The sequence below is a fragment of the Herpailurus yagouaroundi genome, unplaced genomic scaffold (genome assembly GCF_014898765.1).
Source record: "Herpailurus yagouaroundi ecotype Mexico unplaced genomic scaffold, PumYag 166, whole genome shotgun sequence".
NCBI classification, from domain to species: Eukaryota; Metazoa; Chordata; class Mammalia; order Carnivora; family Felidae; genus Herpailurus; species Herpailurus yagouaroundi.
In genome coordinates, this window is record NW_024412407.1 from 582,222 (window position 1) to 595,789 (window position 13,568).

The 13,568-nt window shown below is 36.2% G+C and overlaps 1 protein-coding gene across 1 annotated transcript; it reads right to left on the reverse strand.

Moving 5' to 3' along the window:
- Positions 1-7,135: 7,135 nt before the first annotated feature.
- LOC121039047 (olfactory receptor 9K2-like) lies at positions 7,136-8,077 on the reverse strand. Its single transcript, XM_040489050.1, has one exon. It carries the CDS (start codon positions 8,075-8,077, stop codon positions 7,136-7,138), a length of 942 nt encoding a protein of 313 aa, XP_040344984.1.
- Positions 8,078-13,568: the final 5,491 nt, after the last annotated feature.

A 13,568-nucleotide genomic window follows, 5' to 3' on the forward strand; every position in this document is an offset into this window, starting at 1 on the left:
CAAACATCTCAATCTTCAGATTTCCATAAAAAGTAGTGACAGTAAGCTTCCCACCAATAACTGTACACTAGCAAGTTTCCCGCATAGAAGAAGGCATTAAGATGCTAGGCAGCCCAACAATAATACATTTTAAGACAAAATTATTATTATCTACGCATCGCTCTGATAGAATGTCCTCTAAGAATTGAGAAATTGTAACTGTATAGTGGCTAGGTATTGCTCTTTTGCTCTCTGGTTTCTATTTCCCCTTTCTTAATAATGCCTGGTTTATTATTGAGGCATTAACCGTTTCCAATTTGATAGAGTCTGCTGGACTCAATTTAGGTGTCCCATCTTCCTTTGGTAAGTGGATGGGCTCATAACAAAGGAAGGCCAAGACAATGCTTCCTCACCAGAATGTGAAGTCAGCAGAGTGACTCAGACAATACTACTATTTCCGGCTTGTGACATTCTCTTCAAATGACTCCCTGCTATACCATACTGAATGTCCTACTTCATTCTCTGCAGTGTGTTTGGTCTTGACCTATTTTCAATCTTTTTCTTCTGCCTCTTTATCAATTCTGTATGTTACCAATACATTTAGCCTTCTAATAAATAACTTTCTGCTTAGGTTCCTGAACTCGGTTTTTATTACTTGCACCCAAAACTCTAAACAAATACCCAAAATTGCTTTCAGAGTACATAGATGTAACTACATCAGGTAAAATTAGTCAAAAATATAAGAAGAATAAACTCTATTTTATATTGGGAATAGAACCTATATGTTCACATTATTTGTGGCAAAATTGCCTACTAACTTATCATATTAAATAAATGGTTAAATAGAACCCTATGCCCATGAAAGCGAGAACGTGGTAGGCAATACAGTCACCAGCATGAGACAAAATCATGGTATCATTGATTCAAGACCTGCAACATAGTATGAGTACTTCTGATAACTTAAAACAAAAATTAAGCTCAGATTTTTAAATTCACACCTCTGTACAGGAAACTTCTGTTGCTCTATAAGATGATCTCTTATGTTTTATAGTTGCAGAGATGAAACACCAGAAAATTCAATCCCAGAGTATGCTTTGGCATTTTTTTTTTTAATGTTTCAATGTTGATTTCTTTTTGAAAGCCAGAGAGACATAGAGACAGAGAGAGACGGAGCGCAAGCAAGGGAGGGGCTGAGAGACAGAGGGAGACACAGAATCTGAAGCAGCTCCAGACTCTGAGCTGTCAGCACAGAGCCCGATGCAGGGCTTGAACTCATGGATGACAAGTTCATGACCTGAGCCGAAGTCGGATACTTAACCAAGTAAGCCATCCAGGCACCCCCAGAGTGTGATTTCTTTTGGTTTGTTGACTACACAATATGTCAATTCATACTTCCAATATCTCTTACACAAATAAACTCTGCTCATCTGGGTATGTAAGATTACTTAAAACACTTGGAATATCCTGACATTTCTTTTTATTCTTTTTTTTTATTTTATTTTTTAAGATAGAGAGAGATCACAAGCAAGGGGGGAGCAGAAGGAGAGGGAGGGAGAGAGTCTTAATCAGGCTCCATGCTTAATGCAGAGACTGACATGGGGCTCGATCTCACAACCATGAGACCGTGACTAGAACCAAAATCAAGGGTCGTACGCTTAACCAACTGAGCCACCCAGGCCCCCTGATATTTTTGACACTCTACCCCAACCACCTTTGCATAGGAAACAAAATCCATTCATATCCCTGTTGGAGCTCTTTCCTACTTACTTTAAGATGTTACTACTCCTGAGGACATTTCTTGAAGGAAGAAGTTAAATTCCACTTTCATCCTACTCCTAATTTTCGTGAGCACAGTTACTAGAATCAGAACCCAGCATTCTGAGACAGGAATGCTCTTCCAATGCAGATGCATATTTTTTTGGAAAATGGCTTAAAACTTTGAATATTTTTTGGATACATACTGGCAAAATGCAGAGTATGTTGGTGTGAATAAATTTTGAAGGCTTTTTTACTGGAGAGGGGGAAAGATATTGGGTAGAATTTGTACTTACCAGAGATTTGAAAACTAAAGAGCTGGTTCATGAAAATAAGTAGAGGACTAATAGTTTGCTGGATTGATAAATCCAAACCATTAAATAATAATGGATGTCATTTAAAAAGCTGGGACACTAGAAACACTTTGAGAAAACCTTAGAAAAAGAAATTCAATCTCTTTAGGAGATAGTGATGCTGAGGGGATTAACCATAGATGTTCTGGTCTCATACACCCTGGTTAGGTGCCCCACAGATGTCAGAAAATTTTCCCTGCACAGGTGACAGAGGGAAAAACCAGTAACCTTCAAAGCATCTGTGATGCTTCTAAGGATGTTGGTGGGAGGCATTAAAGTTCGGTGGCTCCCTGGCTTCACTGGAAGCAGGGCAGTGACAGAGCTCAAATTGTGGCATCTGACTGAGAGAGCAAAGGAAGATTTGGTTAACGTGATAGTAGCAGCTCTGGCTTATTAGTCAAAAAAGGATGAATGTGGTACAATAATCTCCATGTAAGGTTAGTTAATCATGAGGTGTCTAGGAATAAAATCAATGGGCGTCTTCTGAGAGGTAGAGAGAGGGAAAGATCTGACTTAAGCCGCCATGACTCAGATCATGTTCATTCTCTAATTCCTAGACTGAGTTGGTTCACACACAGCCACTAGAATGTAGAGAAGGCTCAATACTCTTGAGTAAGGTGTGAACTGAAATCCTCCCAACAAGCCTTCCTTAAATATTTTGGTAACTAATTCTCAGGTGACAAACACCGAAGAAAAGTATATACCAAACATTTTTTGGACTTTTAAAAATATTTAGATCTTGTCTCAGAACTAATCAGCAGAGAGACAAAGAGCTGAACTTTGTGAAGTAAATATTTCCAGTGTGGCATTAGACAAGTTTGGATCCTACTTAGAAATTCTTTGTCTTGTTCCACTGTCTACTTTCTTGGAATACTGACTAACAACTCATCCTCTCCAGCCTTACAATTGTGGATGTGCAGCCAGAGCCAAACAAAATTTATATATCTAATTATTTAGCTGTTGCTTAAGTCATCCAAAGTTAATTCCTGTAAGTTGTCACAAAAGACACCTAAGTACAAGACATTCTATTGAAGGAACTGGTGATAGTCACCACGGTGCCAAACAGTGTGAATAAATGGATGAATTTTAAATGTTGATAAGGGAAGAAGAACCCATTTAAAAAATCTAGAATCCATATTTAATTACAGTAACAAATATAAAAATCAGTCTTCGATTAAAGTTTTTTGGGTTTTTTTGTCTTTTTTCTTTACCAAGTTATAATAATTAAGAAATTACTTTGAAATGTTTTCACTTCCAGAATATTTTGCCTTTTCCTTATCCCATCTCTTCCAACTCCTGCCCCTCCCTCTCCAGACCTCACAAGTAAGTAGATTTGTGCTCAAAGACATCTCTAGAAGAATAGCATACACACACTCAAAACTTTTATTGATTTTATGATCTATACTGCTTTCAGGGGATTGGGCAAAGTGACATCTCATACTTGACTCACGAGAGTAAGAATAACAGTCCAATATCAATTCAACATTACATTTTACAGTATCTATTCAGTTCAGCTTCTCCAATCACCATAACAATTTAAATTTCATAATACGAAGTTGAAACTATCATAATGAAAGACAATGAAGTAAGCTTTGGGTGTTTATCCACAGATGCTTAATGTAGTCATTTTAACTTATATTAGTGAAGTTTCCAATCAGTGCTTAATTATCATTTGTAACTATCTAAGTCAGAGAACGTTAGCATCCTGGCAATAGAAAATATTATTATAAATGCCCTCACCGAACCCTCTTGCACTGTTGGTGGGAATGCAAATTGGTGCAACCACTCTGGAAAGCAGTGTGGAGGTTCCTCAGAAAATTAAAAATAGACCTACCCTATGACCCAGCAATAGCACTGCTAGGAATTTATCCAAGGGATACAGGAGTACTGATGCATAGGGGCACTTGTACCCCAATGTTCATAGCAGCACTCTCAACAATAGCCAAATTATGGAAAGAGCCTAAATGTCCATCAACTGATGAATGGATAAAGAAATTGTGGTTTATATACACAATGGAATACTACGTGGCAATGAGAAAAAATGAAATATGGCCTTTTGTAGCAACGTGGATGGAACTGGAGAGTGTGATGCTAAGTGAAATAAGCCATACAGAGAAAGACAGATACCATATGGTTTCACTCTTATGTGGATCCTGAGAAACTTAACAGGAACCCATGGGGGAGGGGAAGGAAAAAAAAAAAAAAAGAGGTTAGAGTGGGAGAGAGCCAAAGCATAAGAGACTGTTGAGAACTGAGAGCAAACTGAGGGTTGATGGGGGGTGGGAGGGAGGAGAGGGTGGGTGATGGGTATTGAGGAGGGCACCTTTTGGGATGAGCACTGGGTGTTGTATGGAAACCAATTTGACAATAAATTTCATATATTAAAAATAATAATAATAATAAAAATAATAATAAATGCCTTCACCAAAGTTCTGCATTGTTACACTAAATGTTAGGTCAACATCAACAATACATAAAATTTAAAGACAAAATGCAATACATGATGTTACAGAACAATAAATATATGTGCATGTCCAAAAACTTATAATCAAGGAAGATGAATCATACAGTACAAATAAGTTAACAATGTTTGAGATAGCAAATTCAATCTTCAGCTTCTCAAGACAGTATCACTATTAAAAGATTTCTTCATATGGATTTTTGCGTATAATTTTAAAGTCCACTCTAAATAACAATTCATGATGTATATGTCGCAAAATGTAATCTTCAAAGTCACTCGGATATATCAGTGTTTCACAAACAATCCATGTACCATTAAAAAAAAAAGACCTTGTCAATGAAAGCCAACAAAATGTTGATAAGACATTGGGGTGTCCTGATGGGATCTTAATGGCACAAATAACAAGATATATAAATTAGGCACTACTTTTCATATAAGACCCAGAAAAAAAGCTACTACGGAAAATGTTCATTGAAATTAAAAGAAAAATATAGGGATCTTATTTAGCACCTTTGAAAGTATTATGCCTTGGTTTTCAACTTTCTCAGATTCCTTCAGATATTGGAAATGGTTTCAGCAATGCCACTCGTGAAAGTTATGCACTGGAATACTGTTCTCTGTTATGGCTATAAAACAAGAAATAGAATCGACCAGACTAAAAACTAACAAGCAAACACATCTAGGCTATATTCTTATCCAATATTCTAATCGTTTCCCAGCAGTCCTTAGTAACCCACACTTGTTAGATCTACCACAGAGCAACGTTGTAACACTAATGGGCATCCAAGGGAAATAAGTAAAACCTAAGCCTAAAAGGATGTTTTCCAGACTAATAACAATCAATGCCAACAATCACTTTCCCAAGCCAATCTGGTTTCCTATTTTGCTCTCAAATGATGTTTTTCTGAATATCAATTAAACAGTAGCATCTGAGTACCAAGAAAGATGGTAAATTCATTCACAGGTTTAAGATGGAGAGGATAAATATAACCTTGATTTTTAAAATCATTTTGCTTCTCTCTTTATCTCTTAATTAAGAATAACTATATATCAAGTATCTTACCCTAACAAACATTGACCCACAAAATGCATGCCCTTGTGCATTCATCAAAGAAGGCTTAGCTATCTAAACAAAAGCTGAAAAAAGGCCTAATAAGATACTCATATTTTAGGTTTTCACAATACCAAGTACACGGACAAAACTATTCACTGTATTTTACTTCTTAGGATGGGAGTATTTTTCACATTTGCTATTGTCTGGATGTAAGCATTGATTATGTAGTAGAAGTATTACTTATAGTACTTGTAAAAACAGTAACTTGCTATGACTCTCTCTGGAACTGGTCTTCCCTCGATACCTCTCAAATCTGTGGGATGAACCACTCTTCTTCTCCCAATTGACATTTGATGTTTAGGATTAATCATATTTCTATTACCCCTTCACCAAACTAATACACTCATACAGGGGCGCCTGGGTGGCTCAGTCGGCTGAGTGTCCAACTTCGGCTGGGGTCATGATCTCGTGGTTTATGGGTTCGAGCCCCACACCAGACTCTGTGCTGACAGTTCAAAGCCTGCTTTGGATTCTGTGTCTCTCTCTGTTCCTCCCCTGCTCATGCTCTCTCTCTCTCTCTCTCTCTCTCTCTCTCTCTCTCGAATAAATAAGCATTAAAAAAGAAAAATAGAAAAATAAAAATGAACACACTCATACATACACAAACATAACACACGCATGTACACACATAATCCAACTATTCATAAAGGTTATTGGAAGGCCTTGTGATATTTTTAACTGAGATTTTCAAGCTGACTTCATTTCAATATGGTGCTTTCACTAACTGCATACCCTTTACCAATAATTTTTATTATCCAAACGATAGAGGACATGAATTGTAAAATATCATAAACATCCTAAAATGTTTTCGTTTTGTGACAGCAAAGTAGAAACGGCCGTACCATTCAAGGAAAGTCAAATAGAATATCTTAATTTACAAAATCAATGCAATTTTCACATATTTCTTCTACTTTAGCCACTTTAATTTAACAAAGATCGCTGGTTATTTTACCTTTCCTTTTCCTCCTCCTTATGCACATGCTTTCTAATATTTTGCATGACAACGAAAACAAGATACAACACTAACATTTATATGGAATATCATTTGCATATAAACCATTGGCTCACACAGTTTCTGAGTTAATCATTATACTAGGTATTTTCTGTACTTCAATTTTACCTTGGCATACAAGGAAGAGAAACTATAAAATTCTATACTTCCCCATGTACGTAACAATGTATTACCTGGAGAATGAGAAATTCATAACTCTTTGTAGAAATGCAGCAAATTTTCATGGTGTCCAGAACTTTCAGATTTAACATTGCCTTGCAAAAAAGTGAATATGTTGTTTGGAGCTTTCCTTATAGGATATTATTTATTAATGCTGCGGAATAAAAACAGTTAAAGGTGGGTTTTTCTTTAGTGGGGGTGTTTATTTTTTAAATTAACCCTAGCTTTAAACGCTTGAGTCTGGAAGATCAAGCAGACAAAATCAACTGGGGCAAGAAACAGTAAAACAAGTGGAAGCAGATTTAAAGTAAAACTTTTTTTTTCCATATGACTTTTTTCATGGCATTTTTAACATCTTTATTTCTCAGAGAATAGATTAAAGGGTTCAGCATAGGTGTGAACAAAATGTAACATACTGAAGCCACTTTACGAAGTTCAGGGTTATTTGGAGGTGTGAGATAGACAAAGGAAACAGTTCCATAGAGCAAACTTACAACTCCCAGGTGTGAGCTGCAAGTGGAGAAGGCTTTCTTCCTCCCTTCACTGGAGCGGATTTTTAAAACTGCAGACACAATATACATGTAAGATACCACAATAACAACTATTGTGGGCAAAATAATGAGGACAGCCAGACTGAACGACACCATCTTATTCATAAAGATATTGGAACAGGAGATCTTCTCGATGGGGTTTGAATCACAGTAGAAGTGATCAATGACTCGGGAAGCACAGAAAGACATTGAGAATGTTACACTGATTTGAAGGATGGAACTGACCCAGCCACAGAGATAGGAACCAGCCACCAACTGGATACAGAGGCTTCTTGACATGCGGACGGTGTAGAGGAGTGGATTGCAGATGGCGATGAAGCGGTCATAGGCCATGGCTGCCAGGACAAAGGCCTCTGTGACCATGAAAAGTGCATAAAGAAATAGCTGAGTCACACAGCCTGCAAAGGATATGGTCTTTTTCTGAGATAGGATGTTGACCATGGCTTTGGGTACAATAACAGTGGAGTAGGAGAGGTCAATGATGGAGAGATTGCCTAGGAAGAAATACATTGGTGTGTTCAGCCGGGGATCGGTCACAATGATGCCAATCATACTAAGGTTCCCCAGAAGGACCATCCCATAAACAACCAGGAATAGTAGGAAGAGGAGACTGTGGAGCTCTGGACGGACCCTGATGCCTACAAGAATGAAGTCAGTCACTTCTGAGTGGTTGTCTCCTCCCTTGTCACCCATGGCAAATTTCTGCTTAAAAGTATAACAGAAAGTCAACAAATAAAGTTTCCACTATTTCTCTCTCATCACGCATAACACTCACATTAAAAAGACCTCATAGTTGACAGAATACTCTCAAATCTATTACACCATTAAGTTTACACACATGAGTAAATTAAAGAAAGATACTAGACTTGCCTAAGGTAATATAACTGGTTAAGGTAACACAACTGGTTAAGGTTCAAACAAGAATTTGAACTCCAAGTGAAATATGTATTATTCAAGTTTACTGTTAATGTCAACACAACAAAATTTGATATTTCCTTATATCTAACTACCTTGTCATATGGGTGGTTTGTGAGATGTCATTTGTGATTTCAAAAATAGTAAAGTCTAACTCTTCATACTAAGAAAAAGACACTTTGTTAAATTTGATTTATAATTTTATATTTATTTTTTGTAATAATACTTTGTTTCAACACAGTAATAAAAATAATTAATGAAAGAAAAGGAAGCTAAAAGTTCATTTCAAGATAATATGAACTTTCTTTCAAAAAGAGCTCTTACAACAGCAAGTAAGTTACTAAAGACTTAATTGTCTTACTTGAGATCTTTAAAAATAAAATCAGACTTCAACTTCTGGAAATCATCTAATTTTATTTACATGAGAAAGTAAAATGTGATCGATGCCTTCATAATTTTTATCCTGTAAAGTTTATCGATACTGTTTTTCTCAAATAAGTCTGTCAAGAAATCCATGTCATCTCCAACTTCTGAACTTGAAAGAAAATTAGAAACTTCAAGGTGAGGAACAAACCAAAAGCCTGCTTGTATAAAAAAAATAGATTAGATAGCAAGTTTTATTAAACTCTTAACCTGATAGTAAAAGCTCAGTAGCTTTCAAAATAAATTTTGATTTTCTAGCAGCATCTAAATTAATCTGTTTGGTTTTGGGTGACTTGCTAAGCAACCAAGACAACTTTAGTTCATTTGAAACATTTTTTTGTTATTTTTCTATGAAACAACACACTCACTGTCAATTAAGAATGACCTCCCTCACACATCTTTTCCTCTTCGGTGGCATTTAAACCAGGTGTCATTCGTGTTTTCTAGGAGAGGTGTGAATAATGAAAACCAGCAAATAATCCACAAAATGTCTTTAGTAAATTTAAAATGGATGATTTAGGAGCAATCAAAATTAGAGAGTACTCAGTTGCTCCTTGACTTTCTATCCTTCTTCAGTTGTAAGAAGTTTACCTTTTTATTTTTCAATTGTCCACAAAAATCCCTCAGATCCAAAAGCTTTCATGATGTTCTTTGTTTCTTTCATTTGTTGCCTCTCCCAACAACTTTGTCAAAGAAGGACACGAAATTAATTCATATCGATTCAAAACAAGGGGGGGAATATTAATGAAATATATTACTATTCTCTCTCCTCACTCCACTCACCAGCTATATATTTGAAACTCATTCAAGTAATTGCATAGTAATATGGTTTTGTTAGGAAGTGGGGGAGTAAATTAGGTTTACAGGTTAACATACATGAGAATGATTATATTTTATTCTAGAGGTAATAGAATAAAGCCTTTTTTTAAGGCATAAAGCTGAATAGAGCAGTTTCAAGCATCAGTCATCGTTTACTGGTTTGGTTGGAATGGGAAAAAGATGATTGTTAAAGAAAATAGGAAGCCCTTTAAAGACATGCTAAAATTTTTTCATACATAAATCTTCTTTCTGCAAGGAGGCACAAGCTTCATAGATCTTGTCCTTTGGGCTTATTTGAAAAGGAGAAGGGGGGGCACCTGGGTGGCTCAGTCAGTTGAGCTTCCAACTTCGACTCCAGTCATGAACTCACAGTTAGTGGGTTCGAGCCCCGCATCAGACTCTGTGCTGAGGGCTTGCTCAGACCCTGGAGCCCGCCTCAGATTCTGTGTCTCCTTCTCTCTCTTCCCCTCCCCCGCTCACGCTTTGTCTCACTCTGTTTCTCAAAACTAAACACGGGGCGCCTGGGTGCCGCAGTCGGTTAAGCGTCCGACTTCAGCCAGGTCACGATCTCCCGGTCCATGGGTTCGAGCCCCGCGTCGGGCTCTGGGCTGATGGCTCAGAGCCTGGAGCCTGTTTCCGATTCTGTGTCTCCCTCTCTCTCTGCCCCTCCCCCGTTCATGCTCTGTCTCTCTCTGTCCCAAAAATAAATAAAAAAACGAAAAAAAAAAAAAACTAAACAAATGTAAAAAAATTTTAATAAAAAATAATAAATAAATAACAAATAAATAAATAAAAAGGAGAAGGGGGTAGAGAAGGAGATAGATCAGGAGAGAAAAACTCTTAAGTTCATATACCAAATCAGGTGTTGCTTTTTTGATGCTATATCAATAAAAGTAAGCTATTAATAGTTCAAAGATATGCATTTTCATCTGTCTGATTATTATCCATTAATGTGTTTATTCAATATTTTTGAGCATCAATTCTGTGCCAAGTATTGTGCTTATCACTGACTATGAAGATAAAGAGAAATGAATGCAATACTAATTTATGGCATGAAATGATACTAGATATGAAATATTTATTACAGCATTATAACTACATTTAATGCATTACTAAATGCTCAATAATAAATTCACTGCTAGCTTTTGAAATAACACATTTTTTAACGTTTTATTATTTAGTTTTGAGAGAGAGAGACAGAGTCAAGTGGAGGAAGGGTAGAGAGAGGGAGACACAGAATCCAAAGCAGGCTTCAGGCTCTGAGCTGTCAGCATGCAGCCCAAAGCCGGGCTTGAACTCACGACCGTGATATCATGACCTGAGCCGAAATCAGATGCTTAACCAACTGAGCCAACCAGGTACCCCAAGAACACATTTTTTTAATGCCAAACTAAGGATAATAAAAGTTTTAGCTATGAGGGTCTATGACCACAGCAACCTTAGTATGGACAATCCTCACATTAAATGCTCCATATTATATTCGGACCAAATTGCATCACGATTTTTGGTTCAGAAAATGTTGTCAATGTACCTTTAAGGAAAAGGTGATGAGTCTAACCTAGAGTAATAAAATATAGTAAGATAATATTGTTTATTGCTTTTATACAAAATTAGAGAATATGGATGATGAAAGATTCACCTCTGTTCATAAATGAATTAAAAATAGTTAATATTAGGTATGAAATACTCAAAACAGTGATAATGGTGGATTTTTATGACTGTGAGGTCTTCTAAGCAGTGGAAAGGAGAAAGAAAGAACAAGAGAAAATAGAATATATGTCCCTAATACTGTATTTAAAAATCAGTTATCATATTGCCAGTCTGATTTAGCCATGCTTTTTTCCTCAAGCAATGGAATATAAATCACAGGGGTTTCTTCTCACCTTGATAATCTTTAATATATGGCATACCACATTCTGATACTCAAAAAAATATCTTTTAAGCATGTAGAAAATGTCCATGGCTATTTTATGTGACAAAAATAGATAAGATTGCTTTATAATTATTCTTACCTGAACTTATATTTCTTTTCTATCTTGTGAACTTTTTCATGTGACACTTCAGAGATTCAAATTCTTCTTCTTTCAGTCTGGGAAAGAAGATGTATTTTAAGAATAAAACTATCAATGACAATGCCCAAAAGTAAACATCTCAAACATTGTTTAATCCCCAATAAAATAACAACCTCCTTAAGCATGGCATGACTATGTTCTTTGTTAGTGGCATTGCCCATAGGTCCATAACTTCCCATTACCTATTATTAAAGTTTGCTCTTTCTTTTATATAATTTTGTTTGAAAACCTGTTGTATCTGTCTTCCTGAACACTGAGTGAAAATGATAGACTAGGAATCTTTCTCTTGGAGAATTATAGGTATTTCTCTACCAAAATTGAAATAAGAGCCAATGAATCTATGAAATCAAATGCCATGAAAATCTCTGCCTCCATGCTGACATGTTTTGCCAGCCTTAGAATGACGATGGGGCAAATGGAAATTTAAGACCAGTAACAAGACTCCCCAGTCCCTGATGACCTACAAAAATAGCACTAACCAGAATCGATGGTAGTCACAGTGTTTTCCAATCCCATGAAACTATTTCAGAGAATTGCAGCATAAAGTTTTAAAATAAAGACACCAAGTTTTTGGAGGAAGAAGTCCCTCTGAGAGAGGACTGAAAATAAGTCAATTATAATTTTGTAACAAGAGCAAACTCCAGGGCCATCCCATGAGGACTACATGATGAGCACTTGTTGAATACTCTCGGGACAATTACAAAGTTATTTTGGACAAGACTCCTTGTTAGAAAGTTTTCTTCTTTATATTAAGCTACAGTTTGCTCTTCTGTAATGTCTACACACCTGATTGTTTTATTCTTTGTAACTTCTCCCCACCTTTCAAAGCCTCTACCCAAAATTCTGTTTTCTAAAGTAACACTGAATATCTCCACTTGATCCTCTAAAATTTCTCAAATGTTTACTTATTTTTGAGAGAGAGACAGATTGCAGGAGGGGGAGGGGCTGAGAGAGAGGGAGACAGAATCTGAAGCAGGCTCCAGGCTCTGAGCTGTCAGCACAGAGCCCGATGCGGGGCTGTGAGATCATGACCCGAGTTGAAGTCGGATGCTTAACTGACTGAGCCACCCAGGCATCCCTCCATTTGATCCTCTAAATGACATCCTTTCAAAATTTAAAAAGACAAATACACTATTGCCCTATAGTTTTCTCATTTCTGGACTCAATGTTCTTATTTTTTTATTTAGATCTTCCTTCAACAGCAACTAAATGATTGCTATCTTGGTGGTGTCTGTCAAATAATCCATTGCCAATATTTGAGATCAGGCTGCATATAATCTATCCCCTTGAAATATCACTCCTAATTACTTGTGATTTATAACTCTTTTAAGGCATATAAGACTGAAGGTTTTTTTTAGCATATTGCCTTTTAATAATCTTGCAGGCAAAAGAAACTTGTTTTGCTTTGTTCTGTTTTGGCCTTATGTGAATTGCTCCTAAGCCTAATGTTCCCTGTTCTTGTTCTGTGGATTTTTCCTACCCCTTCTTCTGTCTGTTCAACTATTTCCCCCAAGTTTGCAGTATTTTATATTTAACTTTTTTTTATATTTTAGACTGTTGGCTTTAGCCTATATTTCTGTTATAAAAACCAATTCAAATATATTTGGGGACACTAATATTAGTGAGGTCCTCATGTTTTTAGACATATGGACTTATATCATATAGCCTTCTAAGTCTTCATTGATATAATTTTTGGACATAAATAATTGAAGGTTGCTTGAGAAAGCTTCCCTACAGGTTTATGAAGATTTGTTAATCAATATAAGAAATATATACTTGTTAAATCCCTGTAAATCCAGCCTTTTTTCACAAAGTCTAAAATATCTCATTAAAATACAGATACATTATGTGATAAAATTCAAAATTACTAATGGTAACAACTTTTAATGAGCTCCTAGCCTATTTATTAAATTACTGTAACTAATAACACAATATTTTCTATTATATGAGAAAAT